Genomic DNA, 14,561 nt, shown 5'->3' on the forward strand with positions numbered 1-14,561 from the left:
CGCTGAAGATAGAGTTAATATGTGCCGAAATATTAGATGAGGCAAGCGTCAAAGTCCATTAATTTTAACTATCATCTATCTTGATTCTACAGTACAGCGTTGCTTAGTGCGTTTATATAATTGATCCTGATTCAGTAGTGAGATGATTCGCTTTTATAAGAACAATGTCTTAACACTAGAAGATCCCACTTCAAATTTTTAAGATTAGAACAAATAAATATGGCAGGGCTTCCGGTTAGCCGAATAATCAGCACGCGTGCCTTCTGCGGAATACGTATGCAATAATTTCTCCATACTTCTGCCTATAATTTTATGAAATAAAAGTTTTTTTTTTTAAAAAAAAACGATGTCGTTTGCTGATATTTGAACAAAGAAGTCAACAAATAAATAAAAGTAAATGAAATGAAATCTTTGAGTTTTACATCCCGTGGTTATGCCGACTAGTCTAAAGAAAATGGTGATGAGGAAAAATGAAAGAAATTGTGGAATAAAGAAAGTGGAAGAAAACAGGATAACCTCGAGAAAACCCACCCCCACGGTGTTTGTTTAACACAGAGCTCACTTTCCGCGAGCTGGGATCGATCCAAGGACCCCATGCACTAGATGTGAACGCTCTACCACTGAGACACCGCGACACCCTAAAGAAATGAAGACTATAAACTAACCAATCACATTTTTTTTTAACCAGTAGGTAGAAAATTTTTATTTTGTTGCAGGTTCAATTTAGTAAGTTATTGCATCGAAATTGAACTAAAGTGATGTGAAAATAAACCTGTATTGTACCATTCAACCCATACACTTCATAGTTGAAGTTCCAGATAACAATTATTCATAATGTACAATGTATTAATAGAGTTCTTCATAGATATGACAAAAAGGCCTATAGCCACTAAGGTCAAAGAGTATTCCAGATTCGATAAAGAGGATGATGAGGTACTTTTAGACTTGTCACAACATTATCATGCGTTCAAACACAGTTCAATGATATTACACAGAACAAATTCGTTCATTAAGATGAATGTTTATGAATAGTTTTGCACAAGAATGAACAACCTAGTTTGAATCTTGACAAAGACCACTTGAACAAAAAACGAGTTAAAATAATCAACTGTCATCTGGATCACAAACTTTAAAGTCTGAAGATTGTATGGTACAAAACAGATTTATTTTCACACAACTTTATTTCCGGACATATTTATAATTTTTTTTAAGTGGTTGGTGTTTTAATGAAGATGGGAGTTCCTATCGAAAATTTCGGCAGTTAATATATGATTGACGTATACAAGATTAGTTCAAGTTTAGAACGATTCTCTCTTGTTGCGTGTTCCGGTGACGTCGCTCCACACACCAAATAAAGTGGCTTCACAACATTTGTCGGAGTAAAATTACTTATGGATAGCTACTTGGCTATAAGACCTAAATTTTCACATCTTGTGCCGAACACTTACGGTGAATAGAACCTGATACACTGTGAGCGTGGCGGTAGATGATTGCAATTCCACAGCACAACCCACTTCCCACACAGCAAGGAATATTTCCTCAATCAAAAGAAAATATTTTCTTTGGTTTCCAAAAGATTTTCCTTTTCTGTACATTTCCATGCTGGTTTCCCCAATGTATTCCGAATATTTGCCGAAAATATTTTCCCAAAAATGTTTGTAAAACATTTCAGAAATTACCTGGAGTACATTTTGAGAATGCTTACCGTAAAGTAAATCCAGGAAAATATTCACAAAATATATTAGAAATATTGTTTTGGATCTAATTTAATATATTTTCACTGTTGAGAAGGGAAATATTTTTGAAATGATACTAAAAATGTTTTCTAATACGTTATTTGCAATATTTTCTATTTTTTTACGAGAAAACGTATTAAATATATATTATAAAAAACATTTAGAATATTTTTAAAAAATCTTTCGTAATATAAGAAATATTTTTCAGAAATGTTTTAAAGAGGTTTACTTAATTTCTACAAAAGCATTTTGGTAATCTTCTATAACTTAAATGAAACATTTTCGTATGATATTTTAGTATTATTTCCAGAATATTTTATCAAATTTTGAATATAAAACTTTAAAGCAGATAAAAGAAAACATTAAAAATGAATAGAAAAATGTTTTCCATTCTGTTTTGGTAAATATTTTGTGTCTTTAGTGAACAACATTTTCTGATATAGGTCTATTATAGAAACATTTTTACATTGTTTTCAGAATATACTCTTCCGTTACTGGAGAAAACATTCCTTGTTAGATCTGAGAAGTATTTCAAATATTTGCCGGAAATATTTTTTAAAATGTGTTTGGAGAACATTTAATGAAGTACAGGAAGCAGTGGCGTTAAATAAGCTTTCCGGGCTTAAGTCCCACCAAAATTTGTTTTACTATATTAAAGTAAATGAAATATCCTGTACAATTTTTACATTTCCAGTAATAAAGTTAGCAAAAATTCCCTCAACGAAACAAAATCGTAAATACGCCACTGACAGGATGTGCATTTTTAGAACGTTAGTAGGAAAATAATGTAAGGAAAATTTTCACAAACTGTAATAGAAATATTGTGTTGAATGTAATGTAATATGTTTTCAATGTTGAGAGCAGTGGTAAAATTGAATCTGAAAAGGTGGGGGAACGGTAGGTAGCGGATGACGTCACGCCGTTGCCCCTGACTATCTTTGACCATTGTATTTTTTTAGGAACTGGGGAGACGCCGTACATATTTTTTCCAGGTGGGGGCGGCGTCCCCCCGCACTTTTTACCTCTAGTTGAAAGAGAAAATGTTTTCGAAGTAACACTAAAAATGTTTTACATAGGGCCTACATGATAAAGAAAACAGAATAGGGCTGTGAACAGAATAAAATGTTTTCCAACATGTCGTATGCAATCTTTTCTATTCTTACAAGAAAACATATGAAATATAATTTTTAAAATATTTCGAATATTTTAAAAATAAATTCGTTCGGAATATGAGAAATATTTTTCAGAAATATTTTTAAAGCGCCTATTAATTTTGTATGGAAATGTTTTTGTTACCTTGTCCTGTAACTTAAATGAAATATTTTCATGCAATATTTTAGAATTATTTCCAGAATATTTTATCGAATGTTGAATAAATTCTCTCACAAGAGTATCGCAGTAGCATTATTACCAATCATTATACTAATTATAGCAGCATCAAATAAATATATTTGTTAAAAATTTGAAATTTATAATATCCTGGTGGCATCGCACAGGCATTAGTTGCGATCGCAAAATAGTATCGCTACATCAACCGTCATTTGTTTCTCAAAAGTACCAGCATTCCTTGCGCGATATGTTGAATTTGAATGTTGATCTGTCCCTGTGAAGTTGTGAACATATTTACACGATCAGTTTATCTTAGTGGACCGTATAAAGTGCACCAATACCGTCAAAATCATCAGTTTATATACTGTCCAAAGGTAAAAGCCGAGGCAAGAAAGCAACAAGAAGAAGAAGAAGTTGTGACAACGCAGGAGCTTACAAGAAAAGTCGGTAAGTAGAACGATTACATAAAATAATTTTGCTTTATTGTCTGTAAAAGTTACGACAAATTTGTTTACAAATTAGTAAATTCATGTGGGAGGCTAGATTTCCATTTTTTTATGTTTATACATAAAATACCGTGCAGGTTTCTTTTGGCTCACCATTCGAAATAATTGCTGAAAAATGAATTAGTTTAATAATTTTTTTTTTTGTCTCCTAAGTGATTTTCGATAGGCGATTTGAAATATGTCACATGGCATGGATAAAATTCAAAGGGAGCGTCAGAAGTAATTGTCGAAAAATTACAGTTATTATTTTATGATTTGTGTATATATATACGGGGCCGGATATATCACGTAAAAGCTACATTACAAATATACAAATCAGCCTGTACTACGTGGCTACTAAAAAGCACCAATAGGCAGGGCTCTAGAACACAGGTCTCTCTTCCCATTTATCTGTAATATAGACAGAAATCAACGTGCCCTGCGGGGCTCTAAGCCGCTTTCACTTGCTAACGCTCGCTTGGCAATACTATGTGAATTAAATATTTTACTTTGGTATAGAGAAAAAATCTATTAACCTATATGGGGACCTGTGTTCTAGAACCTTCCCGCAACAATACTATCTGAATCAGAGCAGGGCAAAGGTGGAGGACAGCAGGAGCGAGTGGATGCTTTCCAAAGGGAAAGGATGTGGGCAAGACTTTACTTTAGGCAAGGAAGTGGCAATAAACGGCCTATGTTTAGCAGAAGGGGTCCAGCTCTTTTCTCTAAAAAATGTTACAAATTTGGTAATTTCTGTTCACATTCGGTTAGTTTAGGGTAGGATTGGTTAGTTTAAGTTAGGCTAGGCAAGTTTAGGTTACGTTAGGTTAGTTTAGTTTACGTTATATTAGTGTAGGAATCCCGCATAATTTTCCAAAAAATCTTAGAATTTCTATTATTTCTACTAATATTACGTTAGTTTAGGTTAATTCAGGTTAGCTTACGTTAATTTGTGTTAGGTTAGGTTAGATGTGGTTATGTTATGTTACGTCTAAGCACTTGCATCACTCATTTCTCCTGTAAATTTTGTGTTTTTTGTGTGCTTCTGGACCCCTTGTACTAAACATACCCCCAATAAACAATTCATCTGAACCTGTTGCTGCAGTTAGTTACAGTTCTCAAGAAGGAAAGACACAAAACAACGTGCCCTGCGGGGCTCTTACCCGCCTTCACTCGCTAACGCTCGCTCGGCGATTTGTACTTTATAATATTACTGCCTTGCCCAAAGTAAGGAGTTACCAGGCGTATATTACCATTTTAATGACAGGTTATAATAATTCTGCGTGTAGTTATACTTCTGGCGTGCCACTCGAAATCTGTGTTTCTTTCAGAAGTAATGTTCCCGGGGCATTGCTAATACTATTCTAGTTATTATTATAAACGTATTGTTTTGTATGCTCCGGGGGGCACTGCCCTCCCAAAAACAGGTCTGGAAGAAAAACTGCTCGAAATACTTAGCGAGATATAATTCTTTCGCCACTTTCTTGTTGTGTATTCAATGATTTTCGCCAAGCGAAGTATAAATTTTTCACTTGGCATAGATAAAATTCAAGGGGACCGTCAGAATTAATTGTCGAAAAGTTACAACTCTTTTACGATTTGCGTATTTATACTGAGTCCTGATGTGTGGATAAGAAGTACAGTACAAAAAATAGAAATCAATCTGTGTTAGCGGGCTACTAAAATGCACGAATACCATCTAACCGAGTCATGGGGGGTGAAGGCGGGGGCCCAAGGGGGTGCTTCCGAAGGGAGCAGGCACGTACTCGTCTATTTTGATCACGGGATAATGGCGCGTATATTACCATTTTAATGACGTATTCACGATTTTTTTTAGGGGACAGGCGCTTGGCTAACTTTGTTCCTGGAGATGAAAAAATTCTGCAAGATAATTTATTTACTTTAATACAATTTCAATGGGCTTAAACCCGGAAGCCCCCTTAAAAACACCACTGGGTTATAATAATTGTGGGGATCATTCGAGCAGACGTTTACACCGAGAACAAAATTTATAGGTAAAATGTGAAGTATTTTTCGTGAAGGAATAAGAGTGTGAATGTAAGTTATTTGTGTCATTGCACAGCTTATTGAAATGGATTTTGAATACAAATAGGGTAGGAGTAAGCGGCGGGAATTTCCGGTTCATACGTCAGTTGTGAACATCTGCGATGGCCGTAATGTGATTTTTTTCTTTTTTTGTAAAGAATTGTGTAATAAAGAGAGAAGGATTATAAAGTTTCTGCAGAGTCATGGTATGGTCAAGCGCGTAAAATCAACTGCGCAAAGTGTGGAAAAGCTGTATTCACGAAGAAAAATTCAGAACAGAGGCAATAGCCCTACATACACTATTTTCAGTTGTAAAGGTGAGAAAGAAAGGGGATGTAACACACGTGTATTAGCTGTGAAAGGTTTTTTTTAACACTGCAGTGGTCGCGCGTTCTACTATTGTAGAACAGGTGTTTTATTTTTAGAATCCTGAGCAAATGGCAACACGCTCGACCTTAAGCGGTTATGTACCTTTCTCTGAAAACTTTCTGTACATTCGAGACGATTTTCAGCGCTTGTTCTTGCACCTGCTCAGATTTGTTCCATGATTTCATAAGTGTTCTACTATTGTAGATCGCGCGACTATTGGCGTACAAGTTTGTTTTGTATTAGTGATTTATTTCGTTTTACATTTTCACGTTAGTTTTGTGGAATACGTATTTGTAATATATGAAATGTCAGTGCATGACAGAGAACAAGTGCGTCTTTAGTTAGAAGAAGCTAAAAGTGACTGTGAAAGTGCATTTGGGATTGAAGGCATGTAGGATCTCGAGGAAGATTTTGATGAAGAAAAAGTTGAGTGCAGTGATACCGAAGATGTACGAGGCAATTTACCGGAAGAAGAAGAAGAATAAAACATACCAGAAGAAGCCAGTGTTGAAGTCATGGATCTTGCTGCACCACCTTCTCTCGATACACGTGGGTTTGATATCGGTAGAGAGAAGAAAGTAGAATTCTCGCTGGTATATAGATCCCATAATGCCAAGAAAAACTCGCGAACTCGCAATTTGAATATAATACCAGCTTTTCATAGGCTTGGCCCACAAGGCATCTTTTTTTATGCCTAATTGATGATGAATTGATGAAAAAACGTAGCTGGTGTTAATGCTCAAGAATAATGAGAATGTCAGACGAAAGAATTTCCTCTATGATCTAGGTTTTGATCTAGGTTGACAAAACCAGCAATAAGCCAACGTTTAGCCGTGGAATCCTTGCCAAACGAGCTTCGACACAGAGGAAAACTTCTGTTTGGCTTCAGTGAAGGTGTTTCGTTATCACAAGACGGAGATTCTCGGTTTGGAAAATGTTTCCTTTGTGGCCATTCTCGCAACAAGTAAAAGCGTTTGGAAAATGCCTGAGATGGGTGTGCAAAGACCGGCAGAAAAGCGGGTTTGACGATTGCTTGGAGTAGGCAGTCATTCAAAAAGAGTACATCAAATCATTTTACCTGTACGATGTATAATAGAAATGATTTATGCTGTTATATGAACATTTATACCGAAACACTTGTTCGGATTTGAGTTCAACATTGTTATATATTAAATACGGTTTATTTCTGTCAATGTTCTTGTATTAAACAAATAAAATAATTTTAAAATATTGTATAACGTGTATAATACTATGACTAAGATACCCAATACCGAATATCGCTAAAAATCATATCGCTATAGAAAAATAATGATTTTCTACAATAGTAGAACGCGCGACCACTCACGTAAAGGTGGAGGGCGCGACCAACGCAGTGTTAAAGGATAGAAATTAAGTGTTTTTGAAGATAAGAATAATTACAAATATTGTAAATGACCATCCGTACTCTTTTATGCGTACCCCCACCCCCCTGTCGCTGATGTGCCTGGTCCTACGCTGTCGCTCGGGCCCCCTGCTGTGCTTCTGCCCTGACTCGGTTAAATAGCGTTCTTACTTTTTACTGGCCACCTAGCACAAGTTGTTTCGCTTTTTCTTTTAGAGCTCCTCATTTAGTGCATAGGGGAGCACGGTTGCTTAGTGGTAGAGCGTTCACCTCCGGTGCTTGGAGTCCCTGGTTCGATGTCAGCTCGCGCGGTGTCGACTTTGTGGTGAATAAACGTGCTCGTGGGTTTTCTCGGGGTTATCCCGTTTCCCCCCACTTTCTTCATTTCACTCATTATCACCGTCTTCTTTAGCCTAAGCGGCGGGACGTTAAACTTAAGGATTTTTCATTTAGTGCATGTTCTGCAAAAGGAAACCGGAAGATGCAAGAAATGCGTCAAAATTTGGTAAAACAGCCTGCTCGAGTATTGCCTAATTCTGCGTGCAGGTTTACTATTGGCGTGCCGCTCGAAATATTTGTTGAAAAATTATAATTCTTTCGCTAATTTTGTTATTGTCTCTTAAGTGATTTGCGGCAGGCGAATGTAAATATATATAAAATTCAAGGGGGCCATCAGACTACATTTGCCGAATAATTACAATTATTCTTGTATTGTATTGTATTGTATTGTATTCAGGGTTTGCCCAAGTGGGCCCAGCCCGGAAAAAAACACCGGGTTTTTTCGGGTTGGACCCACCTGAGTTTTTGAGATTTTCGTTAGTATATTATTGGTGCAATTAACGTGATCATGTTGGAAGTGATTATTATCAGATTTTGGACTTTCCTTGGGCACATTAGGTGCTTTCACGTTAAGGTATACAACATCCAAAGTAAGGCCTTTATAAAGTTCTTAATGCACTGAATGCATTTAAAAAAGCCGTACCTTAGATTGAGATAATTATAGAACAAATTCATTTATGGAATGTGCTTATATCCGATTTGAAGTAAAATATGCAATTTTATATTTAAGAAAATACTTTCCGTGAATAGTGTGCTCGCTTACTTAGCGACGCCGAAGGACATTATCCCTCATACATCTGATGGGTTTAGTGCCATAGGTGCTGGTAGTACTAGTAAATATGTAGTGTATTGATAAAACTATTAGTATTATTTTTTATTATCTTTGATGGTAACACTGGTATTCTTCAGTAGAGTTTGGTTTTCCAACAACAGTTTAGTTATTTGTTGCTACTTTTCAAATAAGCTTTCTGTAGAATCAACAGCAGCAATAGCGTAAAATTTCGTGTCAAATTTAAGAATCTTAGTGCTCGGAGTTTCGAAGAGTGCGTAACGCTTACTATTTCAAGTGCTGAATTCAAACTTTGTATTAGTGGAAGTTTCGATGTACAGTAAAGAAAGCTTGCATTTTCGGAAAATAATAATAAACCTTCGTCGCGAAAGAAGTGCTCGGGAAATTCCCGCAATTAAACGCACAAAGCATCGAAACTGAATACCGGTACTTCAACAATAAAACTATTTTAAAAAAATGAAATGAACTCTTTCAGTTTTACGTCCCACGTTATGCCTGTTAGGCTAAAGGAGACCGTGATTATGAGAAATGAATGAAATGGTGGAATGAACCAAGTGAGAGGAAACGAAATAATCCGAGAAAACTCACGAGCACGGTGTTTATCCACCAAGAAGTCGACACGGCGCGAGCTGGAATCGAACCAGGGACCCCAAGCACCTCGAACCGAACGCTCTATCACTGAGCCACCGCGTCCCTAATAAATCTGTTTATTTTACGTTGTAAGATATTTAGTTTCATTTAAGACAATTGAAACATTTACTTTATGAAATTGAATTATACAGGGTGTTTCATAACAACACCGACAACGTTTTTGAAATGATTCCTGACACCAAGATAAGACAAATAGTATAGACCAACGTGGGTGCACAATTGCTTCCTTTCGGACTTGTAGGCTGCCGAAAATATGAAAACATGAACTTTAAAGCTCTATAGCGCCAAAACTATGGGACCTACCGTAGTCGTGTCGAGACTTCACTTAAAAACTGAGATTTGCACTCTGCAAAACTACACGTTTCAGAATCCTGCGGTACTCACGCAAGAATTTTTATAGAGTTAGCCTTGCTACTGGCATATAATTTGGAGTACTGGCCAACTACCGCTTGTTCATGTTTTCGGCAGTGAACTTCAACAATAGAACCATTTATTTTACGCTAGAAAATATTTAATTTTATTTAAGACATTTTCAAACTTTTATTTTATAAAACATGAGTTATAGATTGATTTGTTTAAATTAAATTAGTATATTTGTTTTCAATTAATATATTTGGCGAATGTCAGTGAGGGTATTAGGCTGATTCGTTCTATATTTGTTCGTTCGTCTGCCTGTACCACACGTACAACAGGGTACCACTTTCCGTCTTTTAAGTTTAAATTTTCAGGGTACAAGTACGAGACAAATTAAATTTGTCATGTTCAGATTTTGGCGGCATACCAACCTAAAATTTCAAAATAGCGGGTATCCACGCCGCAATTTTCAGTTTTTCAAGTTGAAATTTTCAGAGTAGAAGCACAAGACACTCTAAATTAACTGAGTATATTTTGGCGGCGATCCAACGTAAAATTTCAAAATGACAGTCATTTTTCAAAACAGCAGTGAATATAAAATTGTTGCAAGTTGTGACAATCATAATCTTGAAATATAAATTACATTTTAACACTTTTACCCTAAAGGCGTTGGAATATTTTTTAAAAAACCTCAATTAAACCCGAAGAAAAAACAAACCCGAAAATACCCGAAAAAACCCATATGGGTTCAGGTGTGTTGGGCTTTTTCAAAAAAATAAGGGTGCTGACGGCGATGGAGGTGGTAAAAAATATGAAATGAAATGAAAATGAAATCTTCCAGTTTAACGTCCTACGATTATGTCTATAAGCCTAAGGGAGATGGGTGGTAAAAGTTAGTAGACACGTGTCCGAGAGTTTTTGAAAATTCCGTATATTAGAGTGAAAGAGGCTCAATTGTTGGTCCGACAGTGAAGCGAGTACGTTTAGAACTAGTTGAAACGTTTAGGAAGAACGTAGTTCATCTCTGCTGCATGGGGTCCTTGGTTCGATCCCAGCTAACGTCAAGCGGGCTTTGTGGTAGACAACGGGGCTGTCCCGTTTCCTCCCACTTACTTTATTCCACTATTTCATTCATTTCTCATCATCAGCGTCTCACCCTGGATGCATTAACGTGGGACGTTAAACTAATTGTTTCATTTCATCTTAATTTCCATGTACAATACCTGCTTCTTGAGTTATACATAATATTTTCAATCTGTGAACAATGCTAAACTAGTGTATTAATATAGGTTGCTGACGTTATAGTACCTACAATTCTCCGCAGAGTTTGATATTTATGAATTCTGATAGAACAACTTCGTGTAGGTTTTGTTTTGGAAGTAATTTGGAAATACGTGACTTGTTAAACAATGCATGCTAGAAAGTATCTCTCATCCATGTTCGCGAATAGTTTGTTTTCTGCATTACTATTCCCTGAATACAGCGTGGGTGTAAAGTCAGTTCTTATTTGTAACAATGAGTATTTCTAAAACTAAACAACTTATCACAGTTTTATTTTCATCGAATACATTATTAGAGTGCACCATTTGGTTATTAAGTTACATTTCAACGTATGCACCCGCATTTTCCACAACTTCTAAAATGTTAACAGTATCACACGCCAGCTAAGCTGATGCCAATTTCTAGGATAATCTAGATTAAAAATAGGTATTGACTTTATAACCACCGCGTATATTCTGAAACTGTTAAATTATTCCTCGTCTTCCTGTAGATTTCGTAGTATTTTTTATAGATACGTTGCTTTCATCAATTTCTAATTTACAACGGCAGGGTTGGCTGGTTTAAACAGCTGTTTTTTTTTAAAAAAAAACCAACAAGTTTAAGCCAAAAAAGAAAAGAAGAACGAAAAATGCTTTAAATCGTGTGAACTTCATGGTGTGGTCTCCACATATCACACCATATGCATTATGTTTATCTACTTTTCATCTTTCAATCAAGGGGTCCCGTGTTCAATTCTCGATCGAACCACAACCTATCTTTCAAGTGTAAACCAAGTAGCCATTCGGTGTCCCTTTAAGCGAAAGTCTTCTCCGTGATAACTTTGGTATTTCATAAGGATGTTAAGCCTAAACATACGAAACGAAACCAAATTGTATATTTCTACTTGCCTGAATGCCTGTTGTTTTATAAAGAAGCCAAGGTTGCTTAAATATATTGATAGAAATTGGCAAAATGTATCAACTGCCTACGTAGCTTCCAACATCAGCTTGGATTCGACTTTGTTTTAATTTTGTTGAATGTTATCTACATAATAAATTAGTCATTTAATATGATACGTTGACCTTAAGATTTTACATACAAATACATTTAAACTAATAATAGGATTTTCCCAATGGCTAAGGCGGGAGTTTCCTGATTTATATGTAATTCTGTATAATGTTTTTACTTCTGTAACTACTTATCTTTTTGTCTTTCTGAAATGACTTTTGACAATTATATTAACAACTAGGCCTATGTAAACATCAGTATAACGTATTTTTATCAGGAGTCCTTCGTGAGTGAGTCGACAATCTCACTTGTGACCAATTAGTCCCGGTTTCGTGTCGAAATGGACAATTTCTCTTGGATGTAAGCCGAGAAGCGGTTTGGATTCCCTTTCAGCATAACCTTGTTGTTGCATAATAACACCAAGACGAAGCAAATTAATTTCTGTACATATCTAATATAAATACAAAGAGTAAATTATTTAAACAAAAAAAACTGTTTAAACAACCCTGTACAACTGCTTGAAAATTAGTATGTAACTTTTCTTTTATTGGAAAAATAAAACGTCAGTGCAAATATTAATTTTTGAGGATGCGCCAATTGCAACTGACTCGGTGAGACTGTCGTCTAAAATCAATGTAATTTGTTTAAGGGCATCAGTTGTATGCTCTAAATTTTCATTACTATTACTTGAGTGCTTAATGTGTATTTCGTTACAGGTCTAAGAAATGAAAAACTGGGAGGCCACAGCTTAGAAGCCATCACAAGAAACATCATGAAAAAGACAAGTGCAATAGCTGAGCAATTTAGTTGGCACGGTGCAAAAGGAAAGAGCTTTCCTCGTTAACCACTAACACAATAATAGGTAAGAAACTCTCCCTACTGTTCTTTAATCTCATTTTCAGAGTGGAAAAAAATATAGAAGTTGTCATTTGAAGAGGAATACACTATGTTTAAAATATTGTAAAAAAAAAAATTATGGTGCCCTTTTTATTTTCTTCGCTTTAAATACTTACTATTGTGCCATGAATAATTCTCAGAACCATCTTCCTGTAAACTTTATTTCCCAAAAGCATATACTGCAACCGCTGTTATAACATTTAATAGGCTTTGGAAATCCTTATTTTAGCAAAATGTGCAATTTTCCTGTCCTCAAGTGACACGTTACATTTAAGTGCCCGTGGAAGAGAGAGCTGAATATGTATAAAATATATTTCATCCTTTTACTGAATTCTTCTGTCATGTTGGTGGTTTTCTTGAGCATTTCATGATTAATTCCTACATTATCAAAATTATTCATTTGTATAAGGCAAAGTAATATGTATGGCCTGCTCCGTGGCAAAGAAATCGAGCAAGGCAGCGGTCGTCAAAACCTTAGTAACCATCTCGGCATTCAGCTTGTGCGACTGAGGGAAAAAGAATGATCGGGCCCAGATTTGAGATCGGAGCCTTCGGAATGAGACGCTAGTTCATCAACTCAAATGCTGCCACATGTTTTCAAATTATTATTATTTTTAATATTAGGTTTAATATTTATAAGATGCTATACTTTTTAAAAATAAAAGTGCGACAACTTCAACATGTTACAACGTCCGTAATTAAGCTACAGTCTGAGGAATGTCACTTTCAGCTTTAGCCCTTGTCTTCCTTGCCCTTTACACTTTCTTCAGGATGTTACTTTTGTAACACATTATTCACAACCTGCTGTAGGTCCTACACAAACATTTTAAATATATTTGTAAGTTTAAGATGTAATAATTGATCTCTAATCATTCCCTGCTGTTATTATGTTATTAAACACTACCTATTATTTTTATTTTTAGAAACTGCAACACGAGAGAAACGTAACTAACGATGAGATCGCGTGGATTATTGGGATTTGGCTTCAACATGCCATACAGAGACGAACAAGAAAATCAGTTAAGAATTCAGCTGCAGTTCCACAGAACTTGAAGTGACAATTCCCAGCGTCGAAATTAGAGTTAGTTGTGGTAATCAAAAGTGAGATTATACAGAAGCATAATGAGGATTAAGCAGAAATACAATGAGTATTTCTGGTTATTCAGCAATGTGATATTTCTTGAAAGTAGCAAGAAAGTGACATTTCGTGGAAAGATCTATTCCCCATGCGCCGTAGGTTTGTGGAACATATTTTTAGTAACACACACAAATATTGTTGTTGTTGATTTTTATTGAATTAGCGTGTCAGTGACATGATTTCCTAGAACAAGTTTTTAGAAGTTAAAATGTGAATTTCTGATATTTGAGAAGATTGTTCTTAATGTATAGAAACAAATAATACGAGCAGCATGAAGATTCTGCTGAAGAGAATTTAAATAAATAAAGCCAGAATAGTGTATATTTATATTTTTATTAAACTACTAACCGATATAAACTGATACATATGTATATTTATTATAGTGGACAGTGTAATTTATAACTACATAATGTTAGCTTGCTCTCATGTTTTTTTTTTCCTCCTTCTCAAAATCTTATTTATGCACAGAATGTTTCTGGGTGTTCCACTGCTACTACTGGTATGTGGCCACGCTGTGTATGTATGTTGGGGTGTCTTATGTCATATTGCGAGGTTCAGACTGCAAATTAGTCTTCACAATCATCGCGTTCCAGTTTACAAAGCGGCTATATTGAATTTATTATTTTTAAGATAGGAAAAGGATTGCCAACAATTGTTTCTTGAATTGGATGTCTAATCCTCAATCCTTTTCGTTTTTTTAATGGATTCAATACAGCCGTTTTCAAAACTGGCAGGCGACGATTGTGAACACACTAATATCCAGTTTGAATCTCGTTAG

The 14,561-nt window shown here is 35.5% G+C and overlaps 1 protein-coding gene across 1 annotated transcript; it reads left to right on the plus strand.

The window, feature by feature from the left end:
• The first annotated feature begins 3,325 nt into the window (after nt 1–3,325).
• On the plus strand, nt 3,326–14,160 carry LOC145689720 (uncharacterized). Its single transcript, XM_081763919.1, has 3 exons — nt 3,326–3,512; nt 12,465–12,610; nt 13,569–14,160. The coding sequence occupies exons 1-2, from the start codon at nt 3,326–3,328 to the stop codon at nt 12,590–12,592; spliced, it is 315 nt and encodes a 104-aa protein (XP_081620045.1). The 3' UTR covers nt 12,593–12,610; nt 13,569–14,160.
• Nucleotides 14,161–14,561: the final 401 nt, after the last annotated feature.

Source organism: Thermobia domestica, chromosome 7, assembly GCF_964235325.1.
Source record: "Thermobia domestica chromosome 7, izTheDome1.hap1.1, whole genome shotgun sequence".
In the NCBI taxonomy this organism is placed as follows: Eukaryota; Metazoa; Arthropoda; class Insecta; order Zygentoma; family Lepismatidae; genus Thermobia; species Thermobia domestica.

Excerpts from the sequence above, each read along its gene's own strand:
- LOC145689720 (XM_081763919.1), top strand. The coding sequence starts at position 3,326 with ATGTTGATCTGTCCCTGTGAAGTTGTGAACATATTTACACGATCAGTT. Across the intron at positions 3,513-12,464 it reads GGAGCTTACAAGAAAAGTCG|GTCTAAGAAATGAAAAACTG; the intron begins GTAAGTAGAACG and ends ATTTCGTTACAG.